Here is a 25,530-nt window from a genome sequence, read left to right as displayed (position 1 = left end):
AGGTTCTCCATTCTCAACACAGTAGACATTTTCAATGATTCTGCCTGTTTTATTGTCTTTGTCTTTTTAATGCTGACATTCATACCATATCTATTACAACTGTTATTCAATTTAGTCAGGGAATCTTGCAGACTTGTAGCGGATTTATTTAGATGTATAATATCGTCCGCATAAAGCAGAGCATACATTAACATCTCCAATTCTGATATCATGTTTAGTACCACTTTCCTTCATAATGTGATCCATATAGATAATGAATAACAGAGGGGATAGTGTACATCCTTGTCTCACACTAGATTTAACATTAAACCAGCTTCTTATACATCCTTCAATTCTAACTGCTGACTTACAATTCAAATAAAGACTAAGTATTGCTTGATATAATGCCCCATTGACACCATATAATGATATAATGCCCCATTGACACCATATAACTGTAGCATATTGAATAGCTTCTCTCTTGGCTCCTTGTCATATGCCTTTTCCAGATCGCCAAAACAGATCTTTGTTAAATTCCCATGCATTCTTAACTATTTGTCGCAAAGTGAAGATCTGATCTTGACAGTCTCTGTTTGGCTTTTATCCAGCTTGATCTTCACCAAGCTTTTCTTCCACAGTTTTTCTCAACTGTTTCTCAAGTATACTTGAATAGATCTTGCAAGGAATACTCAGTAGGAAAATTCCTCTGTAATTCTCACATACAGTTTTATTTCCCTTTTTATATATGGGTACTATTAGAGCTCTACTCCAATCATCGGGAATTCGTCCCTCTGTCCAGGCTTTCTGAACTATGCAGTGCAGCCACTGTAATACTTTTATATCAACATCTACTCCTGCTGCCTTTCCACATTTCAAGCCTTTGATGGCTTTTTCTACTTCAAGTATGGATATGTATTCATGTCTGTATTTCAATTCAATGAATTCAATTGAATTCACGAAATTCAATTTTTTCCTGCTCAAGACTAAATAGTGAACGCTTCCAATTTCAAATCCTCTGTACACTCTGGTGTCCTGCACCAGGGAGAAAACATCATTATCAACATGTTGAAAGTTTATTTTTCACTTGGTTAGAGTATAATAAATTTAGTTTAATCCTTTATCCAAGTGTGAGCAAACAAAGTTTGCTCCTGAAAGTATCTTAAGGACTGGGGTAAGGTGGTAACAACACCAGGGTACTCCTTGCAAAGGTGAAGCAAGCTACCAACACTCCTATCTCAGTATCTCCCATAATGCAAAACACATCTCCTTGCGGATATGTCTAATGTTATGCATTAAGAAAAGGGCCACAACCCAGACTAGCTTCGACATTTATTGATGTCTCTTCAGTGGGAGCCAGGCCCAAGTGGAGATACTAGGCAGAAGCGTTAGCAGGTCATTTCTACCTATAGGAGTTGCCAAATGGTGTGCCACCCTTTTTTAATAAATTACTCTGGATTTAGAGAAAGATGTTGAAAGTTTATTTTTCACTTGGTTAGAGTATAATAAATTTAGTTTAATCCTTTATCCAAGTGTGAGCAAACAAAGTTTGCGCCTGAAAGTATCTTCAGGACTGGGGTAAGGTGGTAACAACACCAGGGCACTCCTTGCAAAGGTGGAGCAGGTTACCAACACTCCTATCTCGGTATCTCCCATAATGCAAAACACATCTCCTTGCGGATATGTCTAATGTTATGCATTAAGAGAAGGGCCACAACCCTGACTAGTTTCGACCTTTATTGAGGTCTCTTCAGTGGGAGCCAGGCCCAAGTGGAGATACCAGGCAGAAGCATTAGCAGGTCATCTCTACCTATAGGAGTTGCGAAATGGTGTGCCACCCTTTTTTAATAAATTACTCTGGATTTAGAGAAAGATGTTGAAAGTTTATTTTTGACTTGGTTAGAGTATAATAAATTTAGTTTAATCCTTTATCCAAGTGTGAGCAAACAAAGATTGCACCTGAAAGTATCTTCAGGACTGGGGTGAGGTGGTACAACACCAGGGCACTCCTTGCAAAGGTGGAGCTAGCTACCACACTCCTATCTCAGTATCTCCCATAATGCAAAACACATCTCCTTGCGGATATGTATAATGTTATGTATTAAGAGAAGGGCCGCAATCCAGACTGGTTTCGACCTTTCAACATAAAATTTCATAAAATAAACTTTCAACACAATAAACATAATAAACATAAAATAAACTTTCAACATTCATATTAATTAAATTAGGGAAACAAAACACACGTGTTAAAAAGATTATTTTACTGATTACAAATAAAATAATAACTTTACGTTTCGACCCCTGTATTGAAGTTATCTTCAGAAGGATACATTCAGAAGTATAAGAACAAGCTACATGCTGCTGCACATTACACAAGTAAATTACATTTACGTTGTTAACTAATCTTTTTTTTTTTCTTAGCCTGCCCTCTAGTGGAAAAAAAAAAAACCTACAATAAACTCTGATAAAGTCCTCATGTACTAGGATTCTTCTGGAATTAAAGAGTTATATTACGATTATCTTCTGGATTTGTACAGGTTGCTATTGAACGTTCAAGGGAAGAAAAAAAAACGCACTTTACTGGTTCTTGTATTGAGATTTTTCTTTGTGGTTGCTATGAAGGTTGTAGATGGGTCCTCCACTTTCTTGGAATTGTTAGACCATCATTTTTATTCAGATTCGGATCATGTTTGAGCATTTCACATGCTTCCTTGAATTTCCGCTCAAACCAGGTTTTGGTGCGGTGTAGGGACTTGATACCTTTCCAGTAAATTCTGTGGTATGTTGGGAGTGCATGGTCAGAAAGGCCGGTTTTTCCAAAATGGACGTATTTTATGTGACGTTTGTGTTCATCCTTTCTGATTGGGATGGTTCGTCCTGTTTCCCCTATGTACGGTATGTTACAAGTGCAATCTATTTTGTAAACCCCCGGGTGGGGGTTTACAAAATAGATACCAAAAGTACACAAAACAAACACGGCATTATGTCCTATTGTGGAAGGAATTGACAGTCAGAATTACTACTTAGCCAAAAAATTAGCTGCCACACTCAAGGAATTGGTTGGTCATTCCCCTTCTTACATAAAAAATACACAACAATTCATAAACAAAATTAAAAATATTACACTCAGCGACCAAGATCTATTAGTCAGCTTTGACATAACTTCCCTTTTCACCAATGTCCCAATCAGTGATACTATCCTACTCTTACAGAACGTATTTCCACACAACATCACGGCCCTCTTTGCCCACGTACTCCGCTCCGGATATTTAGTGTGGCAAAACAATTTTTACCTTCAAAAAGAAGGTACCGCCATGGGCTCTCCACTCTCCCCTCCAATAGCGAACTTTTATATGGAAGATTTTGAGCAGCGAGCTCTAGAATCGGCGTGCCTAAAGCCCAAAATTTGGCTCAGATACGTCGACGCTATTTTCGCCATTTGGCCCCACGGCCGCCAAGCACTAGATACATTCCTTAGCCACCTGAACAAACAACACAAACGCATCCAATTCACCATTGAAATAGAAAAAGACAACTCTCTTCCGTTCCTAGACACACTTGTCACACGTCTTCCTTCAGGCTGTCTCTCCTTCTCAGTTTACCGCAAACCTACACACACACAGGCCAATACATACACAAAACTTCCTATCACCACCCAACACAAAAACTAGGGGTTATAAGCACCCTTAAACACAGAGCTCAAACCATTTGTTCAACTGAACATGCTCTTAACCATGAATATGAGACCATCAAACATACCTTTATAAAAAATGGATACAGTATAAAAACCATTCACAAGATCCTCCACAAAGATACCACTAATAACAAAAAAGATTTCAAGAATGCTATTGCTATACCATATGTTAGAGGCATTTCAGAAAAAATAGACAGAACACTACACAAATACAACATCAAAACCACCTTCAAACCCCCGACAAAATTAAGGCACCTACTCAATTTTTCCAAGGATCCCCTGCCACACTTAGCCCAGCCGGGGGTTTACAAAATAGATTGCACTTGTAACATACCGTACATAGGGGAAACAGGACGAACCATCCCAATCAGAAAGGATGAACACAAACGTCACATAAAATACCTCCATTTTGGAAAAACCGGCTTTTCTGACCATGCACTTCCAACATACCACAGAATTGACTGGAAAGGTACCAAGTCCCTACACCGCACCAAAACCTGGTTTTAGCGGAAATTCAAGGAAGCATGTGAAATGCTCAAACATGATCCGAATCTGAATAAAAATGATGTTCTAACAATTCCAAGAATGTGGAGGACCCACTACAACCTTCATAGCAACCACAAAGAAAAATGTCAATACAAGAACCAGTGAAGTGTTTTTTTTTTTTTTCCCTTGAACATTCAATAGCAACCTGTACAAATCCAGAACATAATCGTAATATAACTGTATAATTCCAGAAGAATCCTAGTACATGAGGACTTTAGCAGAGTTTTTATTATTTTTTTTATTTTTTTTTTATTTATTTATTTTTATTTTTTATTTTTTTCCACTAGAGGGCAGGCTAAGAAAAAAAAAGATTAGTTAACAATGTAGATGTAATTTACTTGTGTAGTGTGCAGCAGCATGTAGCTTGTTCTTATACTTCTGAATGTATCCTTCTGAAGATGACCTCAATACAAGGGTCGAAACGTGAAGTTATTATTTTATTTGTAATCAGTAAAATAATCTTTTTAACACGTGTGTTTTGTTTCCCTAATTTAATTAATATGAATGCTGATCACCTTTAACCCTAAAAGAAAGAAACTTTCAACATCTTTCTCTAAATTCAGAGTAATTTATTAAAAAAGGGTGGCACACCGTTTGGCAACTCCTATAGGTAGAGAGGACCTGCTAATGCTTCTGCCTGGTATCTCCACATGGTCCTGGCTCCCACTGAAGAGACCTCAATAAAGGTCGAAACTAGTCTGCGTTGTGGTCCCTCTCTTAATGCATAACATTAGACATATCCGCAAGGAGATGTGTTTTGCATTATGGGAGATACTGAGATAGGAGTGTTGGTAGCTTGCTCCACCTTTGCAAGGAGTGCTCTGGTGTTGTTACCATCTTACCCCAGTCCTGAAGATACTTTAAGGCGCAAACTTTGTTTGCTCACACTTGGATAAAGGATTAAACTAAATTTATTATAATCACTATCAACAATAACTTTGTCAATGAGACTTTTCTTATTCCTTGCCTCTTCTCTCCATGTGAATTTGTGCATATTTTTATGTTGTAACATGGTGTTAGTAATAACCAGTCCTGTCCTGAGCAGAAATCCAACAGGTATTTGCCATTATTATTAGCTTTGCTCTTTTCTGCAAATTTTCCCAAAATATTTTTGTATGTCTGACAATCATTTCCAACTCTGCTATTTAGATCCCCAACAAGGACCAACTTTTCCTTTTTCATTGTGTCAGTTGCTTTTTCTAAAGCATCAAAAAATTCCTCCACTTCTACCTTAGTAGAACCTTCTGTGGGACCATAGGCACAAATAAGTCTCATTGTCCAGTTCCCGATTCTGATATTTTCCCACATCGCTCTACTTGAGACTGCCTGCCATTGAAGAAGATTAGCCTCATATTTTGTGTTGAATACTATGGCTACTCTGTCTTTTCCTCGATTGTCATTTCCTGAATATAACATTTTGTATATATTGCTCAGAAAGATCTCACCAGTTTTTGTCTTTTTTGTTTCAGTCACCCCTATTATGTCGATCTGGTACTTATCTATTTCCTCAGCTAGCTCCATTTTTTTGCCATTCAGGCTTCTTATGTTGATAGTACCGATCTTTAACTCTGGTGAGTTGGGGTGTGCTTTCAGATTTGTTCCAGTAGCCGACTTTTCGCTGTTCGCCTTGGTTCCCTGGCGAAAAGAACTGGGACCTTGTTTAACCTGGCAACGCCGCAGCCTGCATGAACTTTTGTCATGTTGTACCATCATTTTCTATATTGGTTTAAGCCATTATGAATACAATTTGGTCGGCTAAATCCCCAAAACTAGCCCATCCTCGTTCGTTCAGTATCCAGGTAGATACCCAAAAGGGTGCACCACGAGTAGGTGAGGATTGGACATTAGATCAGAAACCCCATTCGGTTCTCTGCATTCCTTTAAAGGCTATGTGGAGGTGTCCCCTCAGTTATATTGCTTTGACCCTTAAGCACCCTGATGGCAATATATTCTGGAGGCTGTTGAAAAAAATAGAAATTATTATTATTAGTTTTTATTATTATTAATATCTAGAAAATCCACCCATTCAGGCAGATACATTCACCAACAATATGACTTTATTAAGACACTATACAATGGGGCTAAAGTAATCTGTTCAAATGACAATGCCCTAACCACTGAACTGAATCACATCCTCAACACTTTCTCACCAATGGTGCCCCCCCCGAAAAAAAAAAAAACCCCAAAAAATATTGAAACCAGTAAACCACAACCTACCTCTCCCTTCACAACAAGAATTACTCTAAATCCATCACCATTCCCTACATCTGAGGCATCTCGGAAAAAATTAGCAAAATCTTAAAATAACATAACTTGACCTCTTGTTACAGACTATATAGAAAATTGGCATGCCTTATCCACTCCACTAAAGACCGACCACTTCCCCTAGACCTTCCTTGTGTATACCAGGTCCCTTGCAGCTGTAAGCTGTCCTACTTTGACCAAACAGTGAGGACAGCGAATATCAGAATTTCAGAACACAAGGACTACATCCGTTTTCAACAGTATAGTCACTCTGGTCTTGCGGACCATGCTCTGGATACACGCCACAGAATACAGTGGAAGAAAGCCACAATAATATACCGTAGCAAGTTTAAATTTTAATGACTTTTCATGGAATCAGCATCAGCCCTAAGAAACATGCCAAACCTGAACAAATTTGGTTGCATGAGACTGCCCGATATTTGGGAGACGTACATCAGGAGACCCTCAGCCCAACAGCCAAGAATACCTACATAGCCTGCTAGGGGGCACTATCAGGACTTTTAGGAGAAACGATAGCTTCCTCGCTTCTTCCTCATTTACTGTGTGTAGTGCCTGCGATATATTAAAGTTTAATTTAATTTATATTCTAGTATACGTTGTGAATTCCTTAAGTTAATTAATAATAATAATAATAATAATAATAATTATTATTATTATTATTATCACTATTATTATCACATGAAACCTCCAGGGAGTCCAATGACTCATCGAGGGACAACTCTGTGTCTCAACCACTCAATTCATCAACTACAACAAACCGCAACCACACCAATGCCATCTACTACGAACTGCCAGCACTAGTAGTATTACAGACAATCACGAACATCGAATCCGGCCATGGGCCGGATTCAAACCTGCAGCCTTTTTGTTGGAGAGTGGATATGCTAACCACTTGGCCAACCAGGCTGGAAAGGATTTGTAAATGAAGGAAAGAGTGCTGTAAAAGGAATCAGAAATGATAAAGGTGACATGAAAACTGAAGATAAAAATATTCTAGATGTTTGGAGTAATTTCCTTCAAAGACTGTTAAAAGGATCAAGCAATGTTCAGCACGTTGGTAGAAAACTCCCAGCAGGAATGCAATCAGGCATATATATCCATACTTGAAGTAAAAAAGTCATCAACTACTTGAAATGTGAAAAGGCAGCAGTTGATGAAATTTGAACAGAAATGTTCAAATATGGACGTATAAAAGTTTTACAGTGACTGCATTGCATAATTCAGAAGGTGGTCAGAGGGTCGAATTCCGAATGGTTGGAGCCGTAATACACATCTGTAAAAAGAGAAATAAAACAGAATGTGAGAATTACAGAGGTATTTCCCTACTGAGTATTCCTGGATTTATGCAAGTATACTTGACAAATGGCTAAGAACAATTGTGGAAGGAAAGCCTGGTGAAGAACAAGCTGAATTCAGACCAAAATGAGGTTGTCAGGATCAGATTTTCACTTTAAGAGAGAGAGAGAGAGATAGTTGAGAAATCTTGGGAATATAACAAGGATTTATATTTAAGTTTTGTTGATATGGAAAAGCATATGATAAGGTGCCAGAGGAAATCTCTTCAAAATGCCACAGTTATATGGTGTAAATGGGGCATTATATTAAGCAATACTTAGTTTCAAATTAAGCTGTAAGTCAGCAATTTGAATTGAAGAAAGTGCAGGAAGATGGTTTGATGTTAAATCAGGTGTGTAACAAGGGTACATACATTGTCTCCACTGTTATTCATTATCTATATAGATCACGTTATGAAGGAGGTATTAAATCTGATATCATAATTGACAGTGTTAATCTTAGCTCTTTACCTTATGCAGATGATGTTATACTTTTGAATAAATCCAGCACAAGTCTGCAAGATTCCCTGACTAAATTGAATAACTGTTGTAATAAATTTGGTATGAAAATCCACAATAAAAATACAGTAATTTATATTTCCTTCTTCTTCTTCTTCCTTTTCCCTCCTTTTACCTTGTTCGGTCGAGAGTTTTCTATTCATTTAACCGCAACTGTACACAAGGATAAGGTGGTTAGCCCTATGCCTCCCGGTGTATTCTATGTCTGTAGAAGTGTTGAGTTTTTCTCCCCTGCGTAAACTGGGGAGAAAAACCCTGCAGTCCACACCCAAGACTGGCTAAATTGGCTATGTCAGAGAAAGATCCTAAGCTCCTCACGTCAGTGAAGGGAATCTAATCCAGGAAACTCCTTTACCAGGCATATGGTTGCGAAGTGCATAGCCACTCGGCCAACCGTGCAGACTTAGAATGAGTAAAACATTTCAGCTATTTGGGCATAATTTTTTGTGACGATGGCAAATTAAATATGGAAATAGACATGGTATGGTAGGAATGTTATGGAATGGTAGACATGCTGAGGTAGGCTGGTATGGTAGGAAATCAGCTTAATAAATTTATATGGAATAAGAAAGAAATTAGTCAAAGCACTAAATTAGCTGTATACAAGACTACGTTCAAACTAGTTTTAACGTATAGATCTGAGAGCTGGGTTAGAAATAAAAACACTTGATCAAAGACTTGAGCTCTGATATGAGGGTTATGAGAATGATTAGTGGAGACAACAGATGGCATCAATGGTAGTATGACATTAAAAATGAGGATATTAGTAAGCATTCAGGAATGTGTTAGTAGAGCTAATCTCAGGTAGTATGGTGACTTAAATAAAATGGGAGAGGAAATATTAGCAAAACAAGTGTTTTGCTAATATTTTCTTGCAGACTTGTGCTGGATTTATTAAATATTTTACTAAAAGATCAAGTGTTCTTTGCTAGGTTGACTGGAAAAAAGACTCAGAGGAAGACCAAAATGTAGATGGATGGATTGATATAATGATAAGCGTCTTGAAAGAGAGAAATATAAGATCTGATAACGATGGAATCTTGACAGATAATAGATTAATTTTGAAGAGTATTGTTGATCGGAAGTTAGTAACGGTGCGACTCTTTCATGCAGTACTATTAAAGTTATCCTGTACACCCCTTGAGGGTACATATCAGGAATTTGATGATGATGAGATATTAACTTTTTTTATAGGTAATGGAATAAAGGTAACATACACTCTAAGGCCAATGAGAAGTTTTACAAGTGGAGTTGTGTGCCCTAAGACAGATGAAGATTTATGGAAAAATTCATGGAAAAACCAAGAAACACAGGATGGATTTAAAAATTTTGGTAATTTATTGTGTAGTTTGTTATGTTATCGTATACAGTATGTTGCATGAAATGTTGTATTTGTTGTTATTATTTAGCATTTTAAGTAATAATAGGTGGATTACATGTTACATGTGATGAATCAGGTGGAAGCAAATTTGGCTGCATATTCCATCTTTTATGATACAGTTGGCTCATTTTTAGAAATTCATCAGTATTTATGGTATATTTGTGTGTGTGTGTACGTGCATGCACACACACACACACACACAGTGGCCTCCAACTTTATGATCTCCCCTGCTTTATGATGAATACATTTTTTCTTATGATTGTATGAAATGCTAGCTCACAGAAATGAGGTGATTAGGATGTACATATTCTTAAATATGCATATCCTAATCACCTAATTTCCATAACCCTCATTCTCGACTGACCAAAACCACATTGAATTATTATTATTATTATTATTTTTTTTAATCTCACATTCAAGAGGTATAAGATCCTGTAGCGCATCAGTGCTGTGTGAGGTACAGATAGATTGAGAAAGAAGAAATCTATTGACATTTTTCTTAAAGAGCTGGAGATTGAAGTTGTTGGGAAAATGCATTAAGAGGAAGACTTTTCCAGAGGACAGAAGTAGGTGGAATAAATGAGGAAGAGGAAAAGCAGGTTTGATGTGTTTGCACTTGCACTGAAAAGGGATGTTGGGCAGCTGCAGCTCTTCTTTTAATAGGCTCAACAGTAAGTAGAGGAATGAAGTTTGCCAATTCACTAGAGCAATAACCATAGAAGTACCTGTAGAAGAGACACAGAGCTGAAACATTCTCTGTGAGATAGAAGTTGAAGCACACCTTTGAGGGGAGGTCATCAGTGAGCTGAATTTCTCTCTTCTGCATTTTTAGAGAGGTTTTAGGTACACTGCCCCAAATATGTGTACAATATTCTAAGGATGAGCAATTTTGGGATTTATATAGGGTTAGTATCTGTGTGGGTGTAAAATAACTTCTTGAGCAGAAAAGAATGCTCAATTTTTTTAGGCCAAGGAAGCTATTGATGTGAGTGTTTGTACCAGGAAAAGCTAGAGGTAAATGGCAGCCTAAGGAGAGAGAGCTGATCCTGTCTGGTGATGTGCTTTTATTATTGAGGATAAGGGATGGTAAGCTGAGATCTCTTTTGCAAGAGAAAAGGCAGGACGGCATTTTGGATCAAGTTATCCTTGCTCCACTAAAGGATGGTATGTAGATCAGTGTGTAAGGCAAACGTTACAGATGACCTTGATTTTAAGGATGTCTGAGAAGTACATGGTTTTTCAAATCAGTGGAGCGTGCTATCATTGGCAAAGCTGTGGGTAGGATTGGTTGTGATTGAGAGTAGGTCATATAACGTATCCGCGAAAAAGGGTAGATGATGATGATAGAACAGAACCCTGAGGCACTCCTGCATTTGTGGCAAAGCTCAGAGCACACCATGACATTCAATGAACGGCCAGAGAGAAAACTGGCTATCCAGTTTCAAAGTGTTGTGTTGTCCCATTCTTGTTTAAATATATATTTCCCTTATACTTTCCTTTCCTTTATATATCTTATCCCTTTTCTCCATCTATCGTCACTTCTATACTAAAAATCTAAGCTCTTGCTCCTCTTAGTATCCTAAGACTTTCCTAAAACAGTTATTTTTTAAAGCTGCACCATTTAGGACATTTAGTTTGTAAAGAAATTTAAAACAAGAAGCAATTTTTATAAAAGTCTAGAAGTGAAATAACCATGCAGTCGTAATAACCTTGAACTTGTAACTTAATGTTTTGGATTTGGTGATAACTTCACAAGATGTAGTTGTTAATGAGGTATTGACACTGTTCCAAGTTGGTGAGAGTGATCATGAGGTACTTGTTTGGGAAGTGAAGAAACAAGAAAAGGTCACTGCCAAAAATGGATACATGTGGAAGTATAAAGTGGGTGATTAAAGGAAGCTTTGTAGCCAGTAGCATCAGTATGTTGGGTAGATGAGCTGAGCAGAAAGGATGTTGACAATGCATGGAAACTCATAAGGTAGTCTGACAAAAGCAATGTATGACTGCATACCGAGGATTAAGCGAGTAAATAGAGTGGGAATGAAACAGATGAACAGTAAAATCAAGCAAGCTGTGCTGTAAAAGAAAATGTTATGGAGGAGGTACAAAACAGTTGATGGTGATCAGATCCATGAAGAGTAGTGCACCCTAGAAAAGTGATGAACATGGTAAAGAAAGAAAAGATGCATTATTAGAGGAGATTGGCTGGCCAGGACAAGGTTAACTCAAGGAAATTTTTCTGTTACATGGCAAGCAAGAGGAAGAATAATTATGGCAGACTAATATTGGTGGATAGTCATCACAGGATATAGTGGAATGTTGAACGAGCACTTTATCAGCATATATCATACTGGTATAAATGACTGGTACAATATATAGAAGAGAGACAAGTATTAGGAGAATTGGAAGTGAAAGAAACAAAGGTGTATCAGATGTTGGTTGGGTTAGATGTGAATAAGGCTGTGGGAATGGATGATATATCACCACGTACTCTTAAGGAATGTGCACCACAGTTGGTTATGCCCTTGACATGGTTATTTAATGAAAGTCTTACAATGAGTAGGATTCCTAAGGAGTGGAAAGAGGACAAAATAGTACCACTCCACAAACATGGTTCTAAGACAGAAGTCTCCAATTATCGGCCAGTCTGTATAACTGCAGTTGTGGTCAAGGTGTTGGAGAGATTGGTAAGGAATAGAATACAGAATTGGGTTGATGGACATGGCATTCTTTATGAAGGTCAGCATGGATTTGTAAAGGATAGGTCCTGTTTCAGTAATTTACTTGCATTTTATGATAAGGTAACGAGTGTGTTAAATAAGGGAGAATCATATACAGTGATATTCTTAGAGTTTGTAAAAGCGTTTGATAGATTACCACATGATAAGTTGGTGCACAAGCTGCAGAGAATGGGAATAGACAGTATATTGGTTAGATGGATCAGAGATTGGCTCTCTCTGAACAATACCAGCAAGTTATGTCTGATGGAGCTCTGTTTTTGGGCTCCTGCTGTTTAACTTGTTTGTAAACGATATATCATGTGGACTGACTTTGGATCTTCAGTTATTTGCTGATGATGCAAAGTTGGGAAGAATTATAAGTAGCACTGCTGATGCTGAATCCCTTCAGGAAGATTTGAATAGACTTTTTACTTGGACAAAAGAGTGAGGTTGTAGTTTTAATATCAATGAGTGCAAGGTGTTGCATTTTGGAGTACAGAAATATAAGGCTGTATACTATATCGATGGTGCCGTACTGCAGGAAGTGGATGAGATTAGAGATTTGGGAATGATGGTTGACAGTAGACTGATATTTAGAGGGCATATTTCTAAGGTTGCAAAGGTTGCACATTGTAGTGCTGTAGCTTACCCAGAGTTGGAAAGGGACTGGTCTGCCCCGGGCACCAAGCTGAATGGGGGCGATGAGCATGGAATATCATTACTATTCACCAGATATTTGTATAAAAATTTTTCTATCATTTTCAGTTATTAAACATTATTTAATATTATTGATATTCTTAAATAATTTTTTTAAAATTTGGTGCTAAATATGACATACATACATATACATTATGTAGATAGTTAATTCGAATTCAAATTAAAACTTGCGAATTTTGTTTAGTTACTTTTGTATTATTGCAACGTCAAAGCTAGAAGACGTATAACATTGTAATTTGCAGTTAGTGGGAATGAAGTGGTGGTGTTAAGACAGAAACACATGTGATCTTGATTGAAAAAACAACCAATAAACTTGACTATTTTAAAATTTAAAATTTTATTGTTTGAAAGCCAATCAAAGCAAGGTGAAGACCAGCAGAACAATTTCATAGTAAAATCACACATTATTTATCCAAATATATAAGTGTACACATTCATATTTTTGTGTTTATAGTCAGTGATAGAATATTGTGTATTGAGAATAGGCTGCTTATAAACAAACTTGAAAGAAGAAGAAGTATTTTTGTGTTAGTACTACATAGCAGATACAGTTGTAAGTACAGTTTTTAAAAGTACAAATTTAAAACTTTTTTCTACTATTATTTATTGATTTGCTTCTGATCGATACAATCTATACTAGTCAAAACTAATTGAACCCTATTTAAAAAGTTATAGGAACATGAAACGACAAAGACTAAGTGGATATCAAAGAAGAAAAAAAAAACATGAAAGAAGAAGCTGTTACAAATATTTAACAGCTATTATAAAATACATAATGCCAGCAACATCAGTTTCAACTATTGCAGGTGAAATAGATGAATAGTGGCAGAAGAACAGCAAGAAATGGAAGATACTTTGGAACAGTTAGTCCAACAGGATAAGAAAAATATTGATGATGAAAAGAATATTGAACTCAATATGACAGAAGCAATAGAACAACAAGTAAAGAACGTCAATAGTAAGGAAATAGAATGGACAAATACAAATGAAATATTCTGCGATGTTGCTGCTTGGTCAATCCCGGTATCAGATGAAATTAAAATTGATATTATTAAGCAAGGAAGTGAAGTATTTCAAAATAAAGATGGACCTTTTGATGCAACAGATAGATCTGGAATAGGAATTAAATTAGATCATCGCCAACTTACAAAATCATGGTTTTATAAAGAACTACTAAATGGCAAAAACGTTCTTCCAACTTGGATGGTTGTTTATTCTCAGACAGCAAAAAAATTATAATGTTTTTGTTACCGTTTATTTGCCTGCAGTGATACAGCTAGAGTATATTGAGTTTTGTGAATGGTTTTAATAAATGGTGGAAATTAAATCCAAAGATTTTGAAACATGAAATTTGGAACAACATCTTAATTGCTTGGAAATGTGGAAAACTTTACAACAAGGTTAAAATTGAATAAGACTATAGATCAAGTTACTCGAGATCAAATTATTAAGGAAAAGACAAAAATGAAGGATGTTTTGAAGAGTTTTGAATGGAATTCTCTTTTTAGCTCATGAAAATCTTCCTCTTCGATGTCATAGAGAAGGTTCGTCAGTGACAAATAAAGGACATTTTTTGAAGTTAATTCAGTTTCTATCTCATTATGACTCTATTTTAAAGAACATTTATTAAAAACTGAAAATTCTGCTTTACATAATAGGAGATACAGCTTATACTTATCTCCCAGAATCCAAAATTAATTCATAAATTTACTAGGAAACCATGTAAAAGACAAAATATTGGCGGACATAAAAAAAAGGGGAAATATTACAGGATCCTTTTCGACAGTACTCCTGATGTATTTCACGTGGATCAAATGTGTGAAGTTATCAGATACGTGCATCGAAAATGGAAAAGTTCAAGTAAGGGAGTCATTCTTAGGTATTTTTTCTATCTCAGGAAAAAATGCAAATGATATTACTTCTGACATTCTGAAGAAATTAGAAGAGGACACACTTGACATCAACCTATGCCTTAGCCAGGGATATGATAATGCTGCAACTATGTCTGGAATTCATGGTTGAGTTCAACATAAGATAAAAAGTATCAATTCTAAAGCGTTATTTATGCCATATGCAAATTACTCACTTAATCTTTGTGGAGTTCATGCTTTTGGAAGCATTTCTACTTGTGTAACATTTTTTGCAGTTTTGTAAAAATTATATTCATTATTTCCAAGTTCAACTCACTGTTGGGAAGTATTGAAGGAAAATGTAGGACTAATATTAAAAAGATTACCAGACATATGATGGAATGCTCACTGTGAAGCAGTTCATACTGCAAGATATAATATCGAAAAGTTAATTTTTAAGTTTAGAAGCACTATGTGATATAAAAGAAAATATTTACACACGAGGATCAGCTCAAAATTTATTTGATACAATTTGTGATTTTACTTTTTTGTGTTAACTGTCTTTTTGGAATGAAGTTTTAGAAGTAAATGGTACTCAAAAATACATGCAAACTAGTGGAAGAAGTTTAGAAAAATGTAGTGCGAGACTTGAAAATGAACGAGAAGGAATGGTGAATAGAGCAATTGAATATGCAACAACAAAATGCAATAAATTGGACATTCCTATAGAGAAAAGGGGCAGAAAAAGGCTAAAAAGAAAAATGCCAGTGGAATTGTTGGACAATGTTGGTCTTACACTTTAAGAGGAGGTGAGAAGATCAATGTTTGTGTGCCTTGATTGCTTTTTTCTAGAATTATGTAGCCGTAACAAAGCAATGGATGAAATAATGATGATTTTTAGGATTCTACAACCCAATATTTTAATACATGGCACAGAAAAAGATTTTGAAAATTGCATCTGGAATTTAACAAATGTCTATGATGAATTTCAAAGCAAAGATATAATTTCTGAAATAAAAAGACTTTAGTGACATCTAACAGCTGTTAATATCAGCAAACAAGAAGCAGAAAAATGGACAGCTCTTCAATTATTACAGTTCATTGTAGAGTGGGATTTCGTGTAATCTCTTCCAAATATTTCACTGTTTTACGATTTTTTTTTTTTAACTATTTGTGTATCAGTGACTTCTTGTGAAAGAAATTTTTCTAAATTTAAATTAATAACAAGTTACCTGTGGTCCAATATGACAGAAGAGAAACTAAGTAATTTATCCATAGTCTCTATAGAAAATAATTATGCCAGCAAGATAAACTTTGACAAAGTTATTGAACATAAGGCATATTCTGTTAATTGGACCACATTTTTTTATTAAGCTAAAAGCACAATAAAGAAATAAAACCGGACAAGTTTCATAAGTTGTTTGACTTACATCTTCAGGGGTAAAAGGTAACTGAAAGTTAAAACAACAAAAAAGAGAAATTAATAGTTCATACTATACAGTTGTAGCCATCTGACTGTTTATAAAATTAAAAAATCAGAATGCAGATTCAAAGCAGTGCTAAGTTTAAACAATGCTGGATGATGCCACATTCTGTTGTTCACGATCATAATGTCCAAGGTCTGACTGAGGTATATTTTTTATCAAAGCTGACCAAACTTGGTGTACAATTAAGCCTTTTTTAAATAACGAAACCTGTGGTGAGATCATAATTAAAAGAAACACTCATATTAACCACAGTGAAAATTATTTAATTGTAAATATTTCATCCTAAGTATCTTAGGACATCATCAGTACAATAGTTTAATAGTCTTGGGTTCATAACCATTTTTTTTGAGGATCTGTGTTAAATATTCCATTTCTTCATTTCTCTGTTTTTCTGTGCTAGAAATATTATAAGCTCTGTCCCTCAGGGTTTTTATTAGACCTATTTTTTGCGAAGGGTGGTGGTGTGAGGCTGCATTAAGAAATCTTCCTGTGTTGGTGGGTTTTCTATATATTGAGAAAGAAAGTTTATTATCTTTTTCATTGACTTCTAATAGACAAATTCAAAAAGACAGTTAATTGTATACACTAAGTTTGGTCAGCTTTGATAAAAAATATACCTCAGTCAGACCTTGGACATTATGATCGTGAAACAGAACGTGGCATCATCCAGCATTGTTTAAACTTACCACTGCTTTGAATCTGCATTCTGATTTTTTAATTTTATAAACAGCCAGATGGCTACAACTGTGTAGTATGAACTATTAATTTCTCTTTTTTGTTGTTTTAACTTTCAATTACCTTTTACCCCTGAAGATGTAAGTCAAACGACTTACGAAACTTGTCGGGTTTTATTTCTTTATTGTGCTTTTAGCTTAATAAAAAAATGTGGTCCAATTACCGGAATATGCCTTATGTTCAATAAATTTGTCAAAGTTTATCTTGCTGGCATAATTATTTTCCATAAAAAGTAAGAAAAGCAAGTTTTCTAAGTTCTTCTTGTTCTAAAGTAAATTTTATATTCTTATGTAAATTATTCAGGTAATTTTTGAAAGCAATGAGTTCATCTGTTGTTCCTGGCCAAATGATGAAAATATCGTCTACATAGCATAGCCAAATATTTGTTTTTTTATGATAATTGATTAAAGCATTATTATCAAAATTTCCCATAAATAGGTTAGCTAAAGCTGGAGAGAGGGAACAGCCAATCCTTCTTTTTGTTCCCAAAATTTGTCTTGATACATGAAAAAAGTATTATTTATACAATGTTTATAAAGAACTACGATGTCTGGAGGAAAGAGGTCTTCAAGGAGATTCACAGTTTCATTTCTTGGAACATTTGTAAATAGGCTGATAACGTCCAAATTTGCTAAGATGTCTGAAGGTCCAATGTAAATATCTTTTACTTTTACCCTCTCAATAAAATGTGCACTGTTCTTGATGAAAGAAGATGTTTTTCCTATGTGAGGTAAAATCATGTTGGTGAGATGTTTTGCTAAATTAGAGGTCGGAGAGTCTCCTCCATCCACTGTCGGTCTTAAGGGACTCCTCACAACACTATGGAGTCACTAAGACACTACATAACAGGGCTAAACTTATCTGTTCAAATGACAATGCCCTAACCACAGAACTAAACCACATTCTCAACACTTTCTCAGCCAATGGCTACCCCCCTCCCCCAAAAAAATCCAAAAAATATTGAAACCAGTAAACCACAACCCCCCCTCCCCCCTCACAACAAGAATTACTCTAAATCCATCACCGAGGCACCTTGGAAAAAATTTCATAATTCCTAAAAAAAGATGACTTAACTTCTTGTTACAGACCATATAAAAAATTGGCATTCCTTATCTGCTCTACTAAAGACCCCCCCCCCCCCTAGACCTGCCTGGTGTATACCAGGTCCCTTGCAGCTGTAAGCTGTCCTACTTTGGCCAAACAGGCAGGACAGCAAATATCAGAATTTCAGAAAATAAGAACTACATTCGGTTTCACCAATACAGCCACTCTGGTCTTGCTGATCATGCGCTGGATACCTGCCACAGAATACGGTGGAAGAAAGCCACGATAATACACCGTAGTAAATACAAATAGAAAAGGCTTTTCATGTAATCAGCTTCAGCCCTAAGAAACAATCCAAACCTCAACAAATTTGGCTGCATGAGACTTTCTCAAATTTGGAAAACCTACATCAGGCAACCTTCAGCCCCAATCACCCGAGAATACTAACATTGCCTGCTGGGGGGGGGGCACCATGAGGACTTCAGGAGAAATAACAGCTTCCTGCTTCTTCCTCACTTACTGTTTGTTGTGCATGTGTCTTGTTCTTAAGTTTCTTGAAAATGGCAACTTGACGCCGAAATATTGAAGTATATTAAAGTAAAGTTTATTTTAATGTATATCCTAGTTGACGTTGTAATTTCCTTAAATTATTTAGTAAAAAAAGTCTTAAGGGAATACCTGTCTTATGTATTTTTGGTACACCATAAATTCTTGGAACTAATGGGTGTTTTGATTGTAGAGTTCTTTTAAGTTCTTCAGTCCAATTAGGCATCTTTTTAAAGAAGGGTGTGAGGAGTAGATTTTTTACATGGAGAATTATCAGTGAATGGAATGCATTACCAAAATGTGTTGTTAATGCAAGGAGTGTTAAGGACTTTAAGATTTTATATGATAAATATGCTGTCAGATGAATGCACCTCCCATGATGAGTCTGCTGACTCCATAGAGGGCATACTACTAATAATGATATATGTGTGTATCTGTGTGTCCTCAGAAATATTTGGAAAAAGGAAATCTTAATTTCAGAATGCAGAAATTAACCTTTGAAGAGAAATATGAAATTTTAAGTCTTCATTAATCCAGAATGAAAGAATTGTAAATTTGCATCCAAGTTTTATTTGTCTCATTCAGTAATAAGCACTCTTAAAGAATTAAACCAAAAAGTTTATATTGTTTGTTATTTTAGTTCAGGCTGTATTTTTCAGGAAAGTTTGAGCATTTCATGACAGAGCCTATAGAAAATTAGGGTTCGATTTGCAGTAGCTCATAATGAGGATTTATTATTTTTTTTTAATATGGAAAGTAGAAATCGTTTATCTTAAGATATTTTTGATAACTGCAATATCCTATTTTCTGCTTCCTTAAGCTAACTAACCATGCAACATAATTCTGAGACTGCAGATTGTTAACAGTAGCAGAATTATGTTGCATAGTTGAACTGAACAAATTAGCTGGAAGTGTAGCATCTATCTATAGTTCCACTTTTACTTCCTTAATTATTATTTATTTTCAATAAAGATTTTTTTTTTATTGCTATTTTTATAATGTGACACTTCCAAGGGATCATCATGGGAGGGCATACAGCTCCACTAAACTTATTTCCCTTACTTAATCCTCCATCTACAACACACTGCTACCAGCAACACACAATGGCATCTACCACTCAGCACTACCATCAGTACTATGTTTTGTTTGTAAATTCTTTTTACCAGTTTGTGAAATATAAAAAAAATCCAAGTTTCTGAGAGAAGAAACCCTGCTACTTATGTATTAGGCTAACTCACATCACTTGAAAATGCCCATATAAATATAATTAAAAAAAAATTTTTTTTTGTTTTTTTGAAACAAATCTTGTAATTTAAGATCCACAAGATTTAACTAAAAGTTGAAAGACTTTTTTCTTATCAATTTCTGGTTTATTTATTGTGGCTGTAAAAAAAATATTATATTATTATATTATATTATTAATAAACATTGTTATTAATAATAACATTTGTGTACAGAGTCTGGTAATTGACTATAAAATAGTCGCTTACCATGTAGTGCATTTATGACATAATCATCAATCTCCTGATACGTACTCTTAATGGATGTTCATGTTACTATGACAGCACTACATGATTAAGTTTTACATTATTATTAATCTCCTTTCAACAATCTATCTCTCCCTTCCATCTGCTTGAGAACAGGTTGGGTCTCCTCCTAATGAGGAGTCACGGCGAAATAATGCAGCCAGCACGGCACTCCTCTGCTGCATCCCTATTGGAAGTATTCCTGACTGTAGTCCATGTGTTTTCACACGGCCAGTTTGCCTACTTGCGGGATGAAAATCCCAGCTAAACTGGGGAAAAACGCTACTACCTGTGTCCAAGACCGGCTAACTTGGGACTCTGACTGAAGAAGATCTTTGAGTTTCTCATGTCTCCGACGGGAATCAAACCTAGGACACTCCTTCACCAGGCACATGGTTGCGAAGCGCACAGCCACTAGGCTAACCGTGCAGATCTTTCAACAGTATTCCTCCAAATCAGTGAGCACTCTTGTAAGTACTTAAATATTGTCATATCTAACACATAGATGATGAATAAGAGTGGAGATAATGTGCATCCTTGTCTTACCCCTGATTTTACATCAAACTACCTTCATGTATTTCCTTCAATTCTAACTACAGGTGGTCCGATGCCTCTAAGCTACCTACCAAGTTAAGTTTATTGGAAGTTTTTTCACTTGGTTATACTATAAATTAAAGATACCAAGAAATTATATACTTGGTTTAATCCTTTATCCAAGTGTAAGCAAGCAAAGTGTGTGCCTGAAGTATTTTCAGGACTGGGGCAACTCATGATAAAGGTGGTATGACTTCACATTGCTTGCCTTAGCACCTTTACCATGAGTTGCTCCAGTCCTGAATGTACTTAAGGCACAAACTTTGTTTGCTTACACTTGGATAAAGAATTAAACCAAGTGCAGGTAACCCTCGTATAACGTGGTCTACAAATTGTAGTAACCCATGTTCAATGCGATACTTATACAACGTAGTTTCGATATAACACGGTATACAAATTGTAGTAACCTTTTATCTTTTCATATATTTTTCACTGCGCGACTTAAAAATCAAATTTTATCTTCGTTAAATTTGTGTCTGCCCCTATCGTGCATGTAGTTATGAGTAGTGAATTTATATTAGGGGAAATATCCTTTAGTATACATGTACGTTTACCATATCAAGTGTTTACATGACAAAGCCGATGTTTATTAATTATAGGAATGGCCACTAAAAGTGCAGCGAAAGGGAAAAAACCTTAACATTGAAAAGAAAATTAATTTCTGTTGAAGAAAAAATTAAAATCTTGGATCGGTTGAAATATGGAGAAAAACCAGGAGTTGTTGAAAGGACTTTGAGTTTAATTGAATCAACAATTCGAACAATCAAACAAAATGAACATACAATCCGAGACGGTTATTGCTGGGTCAATGGTAAGTGCAAAGCACATTGCTTGTGTATGTGATATTCTAATGGGAAAATGGAGCAATCTCTAATGATTTGGATAGAAGATTGCACTCAAAAGAAAATTCCTTTGGATGGAAATCTTATTAAACAAAAAGCTCAGTAAAAAAAGTTCTCAAAGTTTATAAACATTTAAAAGAACTTGATCAAGATTTTTCAGAAAAAAAGCTCTCAGCATGGATTTTGTGCCAGTAAGGGTTGGTTCGAAAACTTTAAAAAGCAGATTTCTTTTCATAACCTTAAAATCCAGGGAGAATCAGCATCAGCAGACTGACTTAGAAGCTGCCTGGAAATATCAGGAGAACTTTTAAAATCATTGTAGAAGGTGGTTATAGTGCAGACCAGATGTTCAGTGCGTATGAATCCTGGTTATATTGAAAAAAAAAAAAACAAAAAATAAAGCCAAAACGTGCCTATATTTTGAAAAATGAAAGATCAACTCCTGTATTCAAAGTTTCCAAAGATAGATTTACTCTACTGTTTTGTAGTAATGCATCAGGTGATTTGACAAAACCGATGTTTATTAACCAATCCTCAAATCCTCGTGCTATGAAAGGGCTCGACAAGTTCACCCTATCTGATTATTGGCAGGCCAACAAAGAGGCATAGGTTACAGCTACATGTTTGAAAATTGGTTTTTTAAGTCTTTTGTGCTTGATGTAGAAAGTTACACAAAGAAAAAGAATATAGACTTTAAAATTCTACTAATTTTAGATAACTCACCAGGCCACCCAACAAATTTAAGCCATCCGAATATTAAAATAACTTTTTTGCTGCCTAATAACTACTTCACTTATTCATCCACTCGATCAAGGAATAATATCAACATTTAAGTCATATTATATTTGTCAAACATTCCAATTAATTTTGGAAAAAATGTAATCTAAGTCAGACATGACATTTTACAGATAATGATCGCTCAGTGTAGCTCTCTATTAGATTCACAAGACAATTTGATATTTGTTTAGCTCCATATTATGAACTTAATAAAAAATTGCAGCATAGGTTAAGCAAGGTCTGACTTCTTGATAACTAAACCACTTGAAGTATGCAATGAAAATTATCTAAATAATGTCCAAGAGATTTTAAGTGATGACGACGTCCAGTCATTTGTAAATAAAGAACATTTACGAAATGTTATTTTTGAAGAAGTGATGACGATTAAAATATGCATTTTATTTTATTTTGCCTAAAACATTTATGCGTTATGTGCAATGAAGTTTACGTACAATTTGTATGTGTTTCATAGTTTATGTTTTCTTAACTTACATGAATTACTTGAATTAAATAAAAATGTATTGTTGTTGGATATGTTCTTATTGTTTATATAATTTAAAAAAAAATTTCGGAACATCACCCTGCTTTTTCTATGTGATTTGAGTCTCGCATAACGCAATTTATATAACGCGACATTTCTATGGAACCTAACATCCGTGTTATACGAGGGTTACCTGTTTACAATTTCTTGGTATTTTTAATTTATAGTATAACCAAGTGAAAATTCCAACAACCTTTCTCTAATCCAGAATAATTTAATCATAAGGATGACACCTTTTGGCAACCGGTATAGGAAAATATGACTTCTGCATTACTTCAAAATTAGTATCATCTCTGGGCCTGACTTCCACTGAAGAGATCTCAGTAAAGGTCGAAATTGGTTGGTGACTTGATTCCGGGGAAGCAGAATTTCTGCCCTAATGGATGGCAGTGCTGTAGCCAATGAAGTTTTAACTAAGGCTTGGCTGTTGATGTAACCCTTGGGTTGTGAGGGGTAATGAATGGCAATTCTGTAGCTAATGAAGTTTTAACTGAGGCTCGGCTGTTGCTATTATCCCTCAGATGAGATATTAGCGGCTCTGCTCAGTGGTGGGGTGGGCCTGCCACTGGGTAGAGAGACAATGCTGAGAGTTCTTGGTGATGGGGTGAGCTTGTTGCTGAGTGGAACAACACTGAGTTAAAAGATCCTTTAGGTCACTCATTGTTGGGTGATCTGTGGGATCATGAGTTTTTGGAGAGATAACCCTGCACGTAATACAGGAAAACCAGTCTGGGTAGTGACCCTTCCCATAATGCATAGCATTATACATGTCATCAAGGAGACGTTTTTGCATTATGGGATACTAAGGCAAGCAATGTGAAGTCATACCACCTTTACCATGAGTTGCCCCAGTCCTGAAAATACTTCAGACGCAAACTTTGTTTGCTTACACTTGGATAAAGGATGAACCCTTGGCATGCCAATGACTTTTTTTCGGCATGCAACCCAGGGCTTACCTTAAAAAATAATTAATAAATAAATACATATCCAACATCTTTGCTGAGTTGTATATTTTAACTTAATAGAATACAATTTTATTAAGTAGAGCTATCTTCTTCTGCAGCTTTTCCCACTTAATTAGGGTTGCTGTTTGTGGTGAGTCTCCTCCACAACTTCCTGTCTTGGGCTGTAGCCACATCCAAGTTCTTCATCCTTAAGTCCTCCTCCACCATCTCCCTCCATCCCTTCTTTGGTCGTCCGCGCTTCCTCTTCTCCTGCACATCCATCTGCATGACCTTTCTTCCCACATACTCTTCCTCCCTCCTCATCACATGACCAAACCATCTCAACCTTGCCTCCTATATCTTTGCTCCTAAGTTCGTAACTTTTACCATTCCCCTTACATAGTCATTTCTCAGATGATCCTTTCTGGTCACACCGCACATCTACCTAAGCATTCTCATCTCCGCTGTCTCCATCCTGTTGATGTTATTTTTCCTCAGGGCCACAGTTTCCAAAGCATACGTCATAGCTGTAACTACTGTCTCACTACTGTCCTGTAAATTTTGCCTTTTAGATTGATCGACACCCTCTTATCACATAGCACTCCAGCCATCTCTCTCTCTCTCCAGTTCCTCCATCATGCTTGTATCTTGCATCCCACTTCCTTCTCAGCCTCACCATCCTCTTTCATTGTTGAACCTAAGTATCTAAAGTCACTGACCTTCCTGATGACATTTCCTTCCAGCTCCAGGTCTGTCTCCTGGCTGCCATCCACTTTGCAACACATATACTCGGTCTTACTTCTGCTCAGTCTCATACCTCTCTCTTCCAGTACTTTCCTCCAACTTTCTAGTTTGGCTGCCACTTCTTCTCTTGATTCTACACACAGCACGATGTCATCTTCATACAACATAGTCCAAGGTGTGTCTTCTCTCACTTCCTCCGTCACTACCTCCATCACAATATTAAACAGGAACGGACTTAATACAGATCCTTGATGCAAGTCAACTGTTACTGGAAAACTTTCTGTCACTCCCAGGCGGGTTCAAACTCTTGTCTTCACATTTCTGTACATCTCCTGCACCAACCTGACATATTTCTCCGGTACCTTCTTCTCCCTCAGACACCTCCAGACTTCTTGCCTTGGCACTCTATCATACGCTTTCTCCAGATCAGTAAATACCAGATGTAGTTCCCGTTGCTTCTCTTGAAACTTTTCCATCATCTGTCGTACCCCAAAGATAGCATCTGTGGCTGATTGACCAGGCATGAAGCCAAATTGCTCCTTTGCAATCTCCACCTCCTTCTTCAGTCTTCCATCAAGAACCCTTCCTAGGATTTTCATTGTGTGGGACATCTACTTTATTCCTCTGTAATTCTTACAGGCTTGTGCATCCCCTTTACCCGTGTAGATGGGGGACAAGAGTACTTTTCCTCCATTCCTTGGGTATATTTTTCTGTTGGGAAACTTCCATGAACAGGTCCCACAGCAGG

At 36.2% G+C, this 25,530-nt stretch overlaps 1 protein-coding gene across 2 annotated transcripts in view; it reads left to right on the top strand.

Moving 5' to 3' along the window:
* Positions 1–25,530, top strand: part of LOC150102709 (uncharacterized) — a 343,878-nt gene that overhangs the window by 90,297 nt on the left and 228,051 nt on the right. For both annotated transcript variants that reach the window (XM_090399309.1, XM_090399308.1), the window contains exon 5: positions 9,529–9,666. In XM_090399309.1, the coding sequence (XP_090255435.1) occupies positions 9,529–9,666 (138 nt within the window). The remainder of the gene's footprint in view (positions 1–9,528; positions 9,667–25,530) is intronic.

Source organism: Typopeltis vanoorti, chromosome 10 (assembly GCF_054136105.1).
Source record: "Typopeltis vanoorti isolate ZY-2024b chromosome 10, IOZ_Tvanoo_1.0, whole genome shotgun sequence".
Lineage (NCBI taxonomy): Eukaryota > Metazoa > Arthropoda > Arachnida > Uropygi > Thelyphonidae > Typopeltis > Typopeltis vanoorti.
Note: the sequence above shows the minus strand (reverse complement) of the source record. Positions and strands in the feature narration are given on the sequence as shown.